Source organism: Lycium barbarum, chromosome 11 (assembly GCF_019175385.1).
Source record: "Lycium barbarum isolate Lr01 chromosome 11, ASM1917538v2, whole genome shotgun sequence".
Lineage (NCBI taxonomy): Eukaryota > Viridiplantae > Streptophyta > Magnoliopsida > Solanales > Solanaceae > Lycium > Lycium barbarum.
The window spans coordinates 9,337,414-9,348,799 of NC_083347.1; the positions used below are offsets into that span (position 1 = coordinate 9,337,414).

The 11,386-nt window shown below is 36.7% G+C and overlaps 2 protein-coding genes across 2 annotated transcripts; one reads left to right on the forward strand and one right to left on the reverse strand.

The window, feature by feature from the left end:
• Positions 1-2,010: 2,010 nt before the first annotated feature.
• Positions 2,011-7,253, forward strand: LOC132618239 (leucine-rich repeat receptor-like serine/threonine-protein kinase At1g17230). Its single transcript, XM_060333299.1, has 3 exons — positions 2,011-5,692; positions 5,991-6,374; positions 7,017-7,253. The coding sequence occupies exons 1-3, from the start codon at positions 2,788-2,790 to the stop codon at positions 7,031-7,033; spliced, it is 3,306 nt and encodes a 1,101-aa protein (XP_060189282.1). The 5' UTR covers positions 2,011-2,787; the 3' UTR covers positions 7,034-7,253.
• A 1,694-nt stretch (positions 7,254-8,947) lies between these two features.
• On the reverse strand, positions 8,948-10,979 carry LOC132618817 (serine/threonine-protein kinase WAG1-like). Its single transcript, XM_060333827.1, has one exon. The coding sequence runs from the start codon at positions 10,638-10,640 to the stop codon at positions 9,174-9,176; it is 1,467 nt and encodes a 488-aa protein (XP_060189810.1). The 5' UTR covers positions 10,641-10,979; the 3' UTR covers positions 8,948-9,173.
• Positions 10,980-11,386: the final 407 nt, after the last annotated feature.

An 11,386-nucleotide genomic window follows, 5' to 3' on the forward strand; every position in this document is an offset into this window, starting at 1 on the left:
AGCTAGCCTAAAGTAAAAGCTAAAATTCTATACCAGAACGTTTAACTCATCAATAACTAGAAAACCAATAAATAACGTTTTTTCTCATTTCAACTTTACTACTCCAAGAAGGTATATAGTTTATAATTACCAATTATTATTACTAACTTTCTTAATAGGTGCGTCAAACTCAAAACTTTAAACAACAGATAAAGCCCGGAAGTAGTAAATATTTAGCTAATAATAATTTTATGGATCTAAATAATTGGTTAAAAATTAATCCGAGTCATCAACCATCAGTGATGTTTACTGACAAAAAAAATTATGTGGCCTTATTTGAGATGAGACGAGATTATTAGAACTTTTGATGCGTGCCTACCTATCTACCTATTCTTTGCTGATTAAGTGAAAACTTATTTGAAAAAATTATTTGAGATGAGACAAGATTGTCTGGACTTTAATTTTAATGTACCTACCATATTATACTTATTATTTGCTGATTAACCGAAAAAACTATTTTAGATAGAGACAACATTGTATGAATTTCTTATTAATGTGCCTACCACGAAACCCATATTCTATTTATGCCAAACCCATTACTGAAAGTTTGGCTTGTGGTAGGATACAATGTAACAGAACATTACATTTTTCCAATTCATCCACCCACTACTAATCGAGTATATCCCGAACCTGACTATTTTCTTTAAGGATATCATGACGTTTGTAGACTAGTTCCAAGTTTGTAACAGGAAAAAGATAAAAACGACAAAGAAAAAGTAGTTAAAGAAGAGGAATTAATAATAAAAAAGAGGAATTAATAACCATAAAAAGTTCTGGTTGGATGATAAGTATTTCTTTATCTTTCGGATGTCTCAAGTTCCGCGCTAGAAATGATATCGCCTTGAACATAGGCGAATTCAGAATTTTAAGAGGATGGATTCACCGTTACCTATGGAGTTTTTTTATTTCTTTTGCCTTTGGTTCATTGCAGCTTAGCGCCTATGGGGTTTTTTTATTTCTTTTGCCTTTTGGGACTTGGGTAATTAGAAATTAGGGGGGGGGGGGGGGGGTCATTAGATGTAATATAAAAAAGAAACACGTTTTTTTCACTTTTGGGTAATTAGAATTATAGAAAAAAGGATTTAGAATAATATAAAAAAGAAAGTTAAAAGACTGCTTTAGAAAAAGAAAAAAAAGCATAAGACATGCAGGAGCTCGGAACTTGAAGAAAGAAACACAGGCCCTAACCAATGCTCCACTTGGCCCGGTTTGACCATGTGTTGCTTCAGTTAATATTAGATATATTTTCCGAATTATATACATAATATATCGAGTTTAGTGGAGTGACCATGTGTTCACGTGACTCAAATTTTATACCTAAAATCGCCCCTGGCCTTGGGAATAAAGTGTTTGACTCTCTAAAGTCTAAAGTGGACTTCTTGGCCTAATCTAAAATTAGTTGCCGGACACCGGGTAGGAAGCAAAAAATAAAAGAAGTAAAAGGGGGATTCGAGCCCCAAAAATAAAGTTGTCTAAATTAGAGGGACTAGAAAATCAATACCGAACACCTGGTGGAAAGCCCTAAAAAAAGAGTAAAAGCGGATTTGACCCCTAGAAATCAAATCGTCTTCGGTAGGTAACACTTAATTTTGGGTCATTTGCGCTTGTGTCCCTACTTTGTGTTGGTCTTTAAATTTTGTCCTTCAAATGGACTGTTCTTTAATTTTTGCACTTGAAAATTGAACTTATGCCTATAGGGGCATAATCTACGCATCAGAATATTCACGAGCTATGCCAACGCTCTTTAACCTATGGCCTTCTAGACATAAGTTTGATTTTGAAGAGCAAAAATTAAAGACCAATCCATTTGAAGGGAAAACCGTGCAATTAGTTCTTTAATTTTGTCCCGAATCTAAATTAGTTAGGACCAGAAAACAGAAAACAGAAAACAGAAAACAGAAAACAGAAAGCAGAAAGCACGTATAAAACCAGGAAAAAAAGAGTAAAAGGGATAATTAGAGAAGTCAAAATTCCAAGAATCCTAGTGAGCAAGAATTTCGTTTCAAATGTCCCATATTGTTAGGCTTAGAAAGTTGGCTAAAAGATAACTCCAAAGAAAATTTTCATGACCAATCTCTATCTCTCTTTTTCTCAACAACACTTGCACAGTGTAAAGCAACAGAGTATTTGGGGCCAACTAGAGAATGAAATCATGATATCTAGAATTACAGGAACAAGAAGGAGAATTAAGAGGAAGAAGATGAAACAACAACAAGTGGTTAATAAGGATTTGTCATATAGTTACATTCATTCACATATCACACTCACATGTATTAGTACTACTTCCATCTGTAAAGTTCTAGTTGACTATGCTTTGTGGTCCTTCTCAAGCTTCTTGCCTTATCAATCAATCAACTTTTAGCCAATTTGTTTATCTATTTTCACATCCTTTATATCCTCTTTTTTGAATTCTCTTAATTTGTTTAGTAGCTAAACCCCATTTCTTGATTTGTAGAATCTTGGTGTTTTGCATGTCTTGAGTGGCATTGTTTCTGGTCATTAAGGTTAAATACAATCCAGGATTTGTTTTCTTTTGCTTCTTGAATTTGGGTTGGGTTGTATACTGACAGTTATGGGCCCTGGAATCTCAAACTTGCTTAATGGTATCTGTTTCTTGGTCTGCCAATAAGCTCTGCTACAACTTTTGGGCATTGCCATACTCAGAAGTTTCCTAGTTTTCATCCATAAAAATTGACATGACTTTTTACAACTAAAAAGCATGTTATTCATGCCCTTTTATCCTTGGAAATGGCAATCCAACAGCATTTGTTTTTGGTGCTGTTGATTCTTTTCTTTGCTGGACTTGGCCAATCTTTAAATGAAGAGGGACTTGTTCTTTTGGAGTTCAGAAAGTCCCTTAATGACCCTGATAACAATCTTGAAAGTTGGAATTCATCAGACTTGAGTCCTTGCAAATGGGATGGTGTTAAGTGTAGCAAAAATGATCAGGTGATTTCTCTCCATATCGATGGCCGTAACTTATCTGGTAGTTTATCTTCAAGTATTTGTAAACTTCCTTACTTGAAAGTATTGAATGTGTCATCAAATTTCATTTCTGGCCAAGTTCCTGACGATTTTGCACTATGTCAAAGTTTGGAGAAACTGGACCTTTGCACCAATAGGTTCCATGGGGAGTTTCCTGTCCAATTATTCAATATCACCTCACTTACACAGTTTTATTTATGTGAGAATTACATTCATGGTGAAATCCCTCAGGATATTGGAAACTTGTCACATCTTGAGGAGCTTGTGATTTATAGTAACAATCTCACGGGAAGGTTACCTGCTACAATAGGTAAATTGAAAAGGCTTAGAGTTATCAGGGCCGGACGAAATTATTTGGCTGGCCCTATTCCTGCAGAAATCAGTGAATGTGAAAGTTTACAAGTGCTTGGTGTAGCAGAAAATAGGCTAGACGGGTCTTTTCCAATTGAGCTTCAAAAGCTAAAAAGTCTCACCAACTTAATTCTTTGGGCTAACTTTTTCTCTGGTGCAATTCCTCCTGATATTGGAAACTTTAGTAATTTGGAATTGCTTGCTTTGCATGAGAATTCATTCACTGGATCACTTCCAAAAGAGATTGGTAAGTTAACTAGTTTGAGAAGGCTGTACATTTACACCAATCAGTTGAATGGAACAATTCCATGGGAAATGGGAAATTGTTCAGGTGCAGTTGAGATTGATTTATCCGAAAATCAGTTAAGTGGAAACATTCCAAAAAGCTTGGGAAAACTTTCTAACCTGAAGTTGCTTCACCTTTTTGAAAACAGACTACACGGAAAGATTCCGAAGGGACTTGGAAAGTTGAAGCTGCTTAAGAAGTTGGACTTGTCTATAAACAATTTCACAGGTAGAATTCCATCAGAGTTTCATAATCTTGCATTCCTGGAGAATTTACAACTTTTTGACAATCACCTCAAAGGTCCTATTCCTCAGTTTATTGGCCTCAAAAGCAACCTTTCGATAGTAGACCTGTCCAAGAATAGTCTTGAAGGAAGAATACCTGCAAGCCTTTGTCAGTTTCAGAAGTTAACATTCCTCAGCCTCGGGTCTAACAAGCTGTCGGGCAATATCCCTTATGGCCTAAAAACTTGCAAGTCGCTCGAGCAGCTAATGCTAGGAGATAATCAGCTTACCGGAAGCTTTTCTGTTGATCTTTGCAAGCTTCAGAACCTTTCAGCTCTTGAGCTTTTTCACAACAGATTTTCTGGATTGTTACCTCCAGAGGTAGGCAACCTTAGAAAACTAGAGAGGTTACTTTTGTCACATAACTATTTTTTCGGGCATATTCCACCTGATATTGGAAAACTTGTAAAGCTTGTTGCTTTTAATGTTTCATCCAACCAGCTCTCAGGTGATATTCCTCATGAATTAGGGAAATGTTTAAGGCTCCAACGGCTTGATCTTAGCAAGAACTCGTTCATGGGAAATCTACCCGATGAACTTGGCAGGCTAGTGAACCTGGAACTGCTGAAGCTATCTGATAATAAGTTTAGTGGACAGATACCTGGTGAATTAGGTGGACTAGTCCGACTTACGGAGTTGGAAATGGGAGGAAACCTCTTCTCTGGTAGTATCCCCATTGAGCTTGGCCACCTTGGAACTCTTCAGATTGCTCTCAATCTAAGCCATAATGTTCTCAATGGCTCGATTCCTAGCAACCTCGGGAACTTGCAGATGCTTGAAACATTGTACTTAAATGACAACCAGCTCAGTGGTGAGATTCCAACGTCGATAGGGCAGTTGATGAGCTTGATAGAATGCAATCTTTCTAACAATAACCTTGTTGGATCAGTACCAAACACGCCTGCCTTTAAAAGGATGGACTTGAGCAACTTTGCTGGAAATGTTGGGTTATTCACGTCCAGTTCTAGCCATCCAGCCCCTTCGATTGCTCCAAATTCAGGCTGGTTGAAACACGTTTCTTCTAGAGAAAAAATAGTTACTGTTGTTTCCGCAACTGTTGGAGTGATCTCTTTGGTATTGATTGTAGTTATATGTAGGGTCATTACAGGCAAAAAAGCAGCTTTTGTTTCAGTGGGAAATCAAGTAAAGCCTGATGTCTTGAATAATGATCACTACTTTCCTCGAAAAGGGTTCACTTACCCGGACCTTGTTGAAGCGACTGGGAATTTTTCAGACAGCGCGATCATAGGAAGGGGAGCTTGTGGGACCGTCTACAGAGCTAATATGGCTGGTGGTGAATTTGTTGCAGTTAAAAAACTGAAGCCACAAGGAGAACTCGCGAGTGTTGATAGCAGCTTCCATGCTGAATTATCTACTCTTGGTAAGATAAATCACAGAAATATTGTTAAGCTATATGGTTTCTGCTACCATCAAGATTGCAATCTTTTGTTATATGAGTACATGGGAAATGGAAGCCTTGGTGAAGTACTTCATGGGAATAAGAAAGTTAGTTTACTGAATTGGAATAGCAGGTACAAAATTGCCTTAGGAGCTGCTGAGGGTCTATGCTATTTGCACCATGATTGTAAACCACATATCATTCACAGGGATATAAAATCGAACAATATTTTGTTGGACGAATTTCTTGAGGCACATGTTGGAGACTTTGGCTTGGCAAAGCTAATTGACTTCCCTTACTCGAAATCCATGTCTGCGGTTGCTGGTTCATACGGCTACATTGCCCCTGGTAAGCCTGTTTTTTAGGCATGTAATGATAATCTTATCAGCAATCCTTACTTAGATAAGCCGATTAGTTTCTTGATTTTTTTGGGTCGTTTTTCATTTTTGGCCCATCTGTTGAAATTAACTATGGGTGCTGGCCAAAATATACAAAACCTAGACATTGATTATGTATACTATGTGTATATTATATGTATATTTGTGTATAAAATATGTATATTATACGTATATTAATACTTAATATACAAAATCTATACTATTATTCTTTTGAGAGGTCCAAAAGTGTAATTATCCCATTTTTTCAGAATATGCATACACAATGAAAGTGACAGAGAAATGCGATATCTACAGTTTCGGGGTTGTTTTGCTGGAATTGATTACTGGTAGGTCTCCGGTTCAACCCCTTGATCAGGGAGGCGATTTGGTGAGTTGGGTGAGGAGATCAATTCATGAAAAAGTGGCATTAACTGAGCTTTTTGACAAAAGGCTGGATTTTAGTGCTGAAAGAACAAGTTTAGAGATGTCTCTAGTTCTCAAGATTGCTTTGTTCTGCACCAATACATCCCCTGCCAATAGGCCTAGTATGAGGGAAGTCATCGCTATGCTGATTGAATCCCGGGAATCTGTGAGCACTTCGCCACCATCGCCAACATCAGAAACTCCTCTGAGCGAGCCTGATGCTAATAAAGGTGCGTAAAAGCAACTTTTTCCTTAACGTTCAATTTCTTCACTATCACTTAACCACTTATCAATCAATACAGTCAGGACTCTCTGTCACGAATCCTCTGTAAAAACATTTCACTATAAGGGCCAAATTGTCTTAGGAACTGATTTCTCATGTTATCTAATAGTTTGTGTTATTTATAACAACATTTTACTATAACAACCAAAAAAATATCTGGACAAATGACACCGTTATAGAGAGGTTTGACTATTACCAATTACATTTTTAGCAGCCCCAAAAGAAAGGAAGTCTCCTTTTCATGTCCATAATTCTAAATTTGGCTAACCACTAAATGGAATTATTCACTATTGAATGGATGTTCTCAGAGGAAAATCAGCTAAATCACATACATGTATGCTTACTAACAAGAACATTTGTTTAGTAGCATTTGTGTATTCATGCTATTCATGTCTGATATTTTAGATTCAGGTCTATGTTGCGCTAACTTTCCAAAAATGTTGCTGGAACCATGTCGGATCTTAAAAAAATGCACTATTTTTTGAGGATCGAAAACGCATTCAACGACATTTTTGGAGAGTCCAAGCAACATAGATTCAGAATATCATCCTGAGAAAACTAAAATGCAGCCATATTGTCTTATTTGCAGGTTCTAAGGAACCATAGACCGAAAAGAAAATGAACTTGCAGAAGTTGTGCTTCATCTCAAGCTGCCAAATTCTAGTAGAGTTAGAAGCATCTCATTATTCATGTACACACAACTACCTTGATACCATACTTCCCCCCTAATAATTAGTTGTCATTTCTTAACTATTTCTCTTCTAGCCACTTCAATGATTTGTCTGCACTTTAACTGCCTAATTGTATTCAGTTCTTTAGTTACTAATCAGTTGGTTATTTCTGAAAGCTATTATTGTCGAGTTGGCAATCTTGGTTTCCGTTAAAAAAAAAATTGTGCTTGAATTAACGAATACAGGCATGCCTCTCTATAGTAGCGTGTTTGCCCGGACTTTCTTTTGTCTATTATAGTGAATGACTGTATACACCTATGATATCACGATACCAAAGTTGTAGCTAGTGCTTTAAATATGAATATAAATCATTAGAAATAGAAAATTTAGTATCGCAATTACCATCATAATAGTGCAAGGTAAAATCAATCAATATGACCAATAAAAGGATTGTGGTATAGTGGTAAGTACTCCTTCATCCTTAACTAGTGGTCTTTGGTTGCCTTGGATATGAGCCCTTTGTTAGGGAGTGTTTTACCTCAATGTGAAACTTTTCAGCGCGAATCTCAATTTAGTTGAGCGCCAATGCGAATATCGAATACCGGATGAAAAAACAAAAATTATTATAAAATGTTGTTATAAAGAGGTCTAATCGTAGTTAAAATTCAAACCTTGGTACAAATTTGACCATATCGTACATTCATGATAAATGTTCCTTTCGAGTAAGGTACCATTGAGACCAGTCTTGCAAGTTGTAACTTAATTTTTCAGAATTCCTTATGGTCGGTAGATGTTGAGCTGTCCTTGCAACTTTAATAAATGTGCAAATAGACTTATAATTTGTGATTTGCTGGAATTGTTAGGTTTCTATCCATTCTTAAATTATTACTCCTAAATATAATAGTATAATAGTATTAAGTTGGTCCCTTTAACCAGTTTCCCTCCACTAAAGTTTGGTTCTTATAATAGTGTTGCTGACTAATTGTAAGTCAAAACCTTGGAAACCCATATGCAATTTGCATGTCTTGTGGTACAATACCATATTGCTTCCACATGCCAACATATGCTAATGTTTAACCTTTTCTCATACATCAAAAACAATACGTAATTTGTTTGATGTCCCAATTTTAACAGTTAAATCACTCATTTTCTTTCTTCATTTCCTTTTGTTACTAAAACTTCAAATATATAAGTTATACAATAATATTAGATATATATTATCCAGCAAAGGTAAGTTCCAATAACACAAAGATTGATCAATAATAACAAGACATCATGATGAGCATATTCACTTCTCTAACAGGAGGTATAATTATAAGAAGTGGGACAAAATCATTTCTTAAAAAAACAGATGCAAGCTCATCATTAGCATATGCGAGGAATATTATATAAGGAAGTTTATTTTCTTTTCAGTGGCATCTTTTACCAATTTACCAGACAAGAACATTTTTGGTCCAGCAACAACAAAGGACAAGAGGGAAAGCAATTGGCTTTTCTTTGAAAAAAATCTATTAAATAGAGGTACACACCTCTATTGTGGGTAACTACTTCCCCGTACCGGTATTTACATCAAATCATGTAAATTTATTATAATTAAATGATTTAATGAGGTGAATGCATGTTAATTAAATATCGTTAAGTACTAAAAATTTCTATATCATGCAACTATTATCTTGGTATGAACACAGTGCAAGTAATTTTTATCTCAAAGTAATTTTTATCTTTATTGTGTTAAACATTCTTATCGATACACCTAGACTATAAGTTGATAAATTGGGTTAAATGAGAAAACATGTAAAAACAACAAAGTAATTCTTAAAAGAAGCATAGAAGCCAATGACAAAAAATTACCAATGATACAAAATTAAGTAAATTTTTTTTCTTCCATTACTTTCTTTTTCATTTACAAATATGTATATGAAATTTCCCTCAAAAAGGAAACAAACCAAGAAGGGAAAAAAATGAACATCTCCCCCAAAATTGATGTTCTCTACCACCTCCTTTACAAACTTGTACAAAATATAAAGTGGAAAAAAGACAATGTAAATAAATGGTTAAAAAAGGCTGAAATATATTCACGCACATTTTCTAACCATGTGATTAGTATGACAATAATAATTATGATTAGAATTTAAATTATACTTAGATCCCTTAATTCTCATTAGATACCCCAGCCTTTTCCACCAACAACGCCTTCTTCTTGGTAATGATGCTCCTCCGGTCAGGTGACTGATCACGTGCGCCTTACTCTTACTCCTTTTTATAGTTATTCCCCGAACTTCCGGTGGCCGGTAAGTTCTAATTAACGGCCATTTTATTCCGTTAAAAAATGGGTGACGTTTAATATCCGTTGCACCCCTAGCGCATCCTAGCCTCCTTCTTGGATCCTTAACCAATAATTTCTCAATCAAGTCTCTTAATTCACTCATTCCTGACTCGTTATTTCCTTGAGGGTTTTCCACGTAAAATTTCACTCCTTTACTGGACGCTATATTGCGTAGGGTGGACTCTTTACTGTTACCTTTAAACGGGGTCCTTCCGTAAACTAATTCGTATAGTAACACACCAAATGCCCACCAATCAACACCGTTACCGTGCCCGTCACTACTGATTAACTCCGGGGCTAAATACTCGTGGGTCCCAACACATGACTTTGAAAATGCACCCGTTGGCTCTGCGACGAACTCGGTCACCGTTTCTTCCCCTAGCCGGTCACCGTAACAACTACTGCTGTATCTTCTCTTTGATCGTTCTTGAATCCTAGTGGTGAAATCTAACTTTGGGCACACGTCGGATTTGAAGCATAAGTCGAAATCCGAGAGCATAATGTGACCGTCCTCGCGAATCAGGATATTTTCTGGTTTTAAATCACGATAGACTATTCCAAGGGAATGTAGATACTCTAGTGCTATGAGTACCTCAGCTGCGTAGAATCTGACTGATTCGACAGGTAGCCGGTTACCAGGTTGCTTTCGGAGCAAGTTATGGAGATCACCATTAGGGCAAAAATCAATGAGCAAGCAAGTGTAGTGAGACACTTGTAAATGAGCGTAAAGCGTAGGGAGAAATGGGTGGTCCAAAGAGGAGAGAATATCAGCTTCTGTTTGAACATGAGAGAGTTTTTTGGCTGTAAGGGCATCACGGTCAATAACCTTAAGGGCAAAATTGGCATGATCGTAGTCACGTAAGCGACATAGGAAAACACGGCCCAGGTTTCCTGAACCGACAAGGCGGTGGAGTTTAAGGTGGCGGAGATGTAGAGCTCCGTCAGAGGAAAGTGTAGCTGCCGCCTTAATTGCAGACCAATTCGGGTCGTGTTGTCGGTGTGCACGCCTGTGGAAGTTGGGGATTTCCGCTGAGGCGTTGTTTGTAGTGGAAGTACATGAAAGACGGTCGTTGAAGCTGAGTGTAAGGCTACTACGAGCCAAACTGCTTCTAGCACTGAGTGTGCGATCAGTTGTTGAGGTGGTAACAGAAGCACAGCTTGTAAAGCTAAGATCAAGATCAGAATCGGGTGGATAAAGGGTGTCTAACTCTTCCATTTTTGTCTAAAATGGGTTATCAAAAGGAGAAAATTTTGGTGTTTTTGTTCGTTTAGCTTTGTGGAATGGGGTGAGTTATTGAGAGAGAAAGTGACATTTGCAAATAGTTATATAAAGAAGAATCGAATGAAGAGAGAGGAGACTAAGGGGGGGCATATAATTAATGTTAATAACGTGGTTGGTTGACCCAACAGCAAGGAGATAGAGACAAAGGAAAGAAAGGGATAACAAAATTAGGTTTTTTGGAAAGTTGACTTATAAGGTAACGAGATATTAGTAGTTTAGAAAATGGAGGGTTACGAGATTAAATTGGAAGGATGCTTCTAACGTGTTAGTGATAAGGAGGTTAGAAAGGCAATGGAAGCCGCCTAATTGACATTGGGATCTCTGCATTAGGAGAGTTTTATATAAGCTTTGATTTAATTAGTGTGCACTCACCGTGTAAAATTTTTTTGCACCGTCGATATATTTTATTCTATTTAGTTAGTTAGTTGTGGTACTTCCCAAATTACTACATAAAGAGACTAAGGGAATGGATGAACATAGCCTTATATAACTACTTTTTGAATAATTAGAGAATGTGAAATACTTTATTTGGCATAAAATCGATCTCCCAATCCATTCGACTAAGAGTTTCGAATATCAGCCACAAAAGCAAAAGAAAGACAATACATGTTGAGTTTCCACATCGACTCTTTAGTGATTAGGTGGTTTTTTTATGTGGTTTTCCTCATCCATGCATTAGT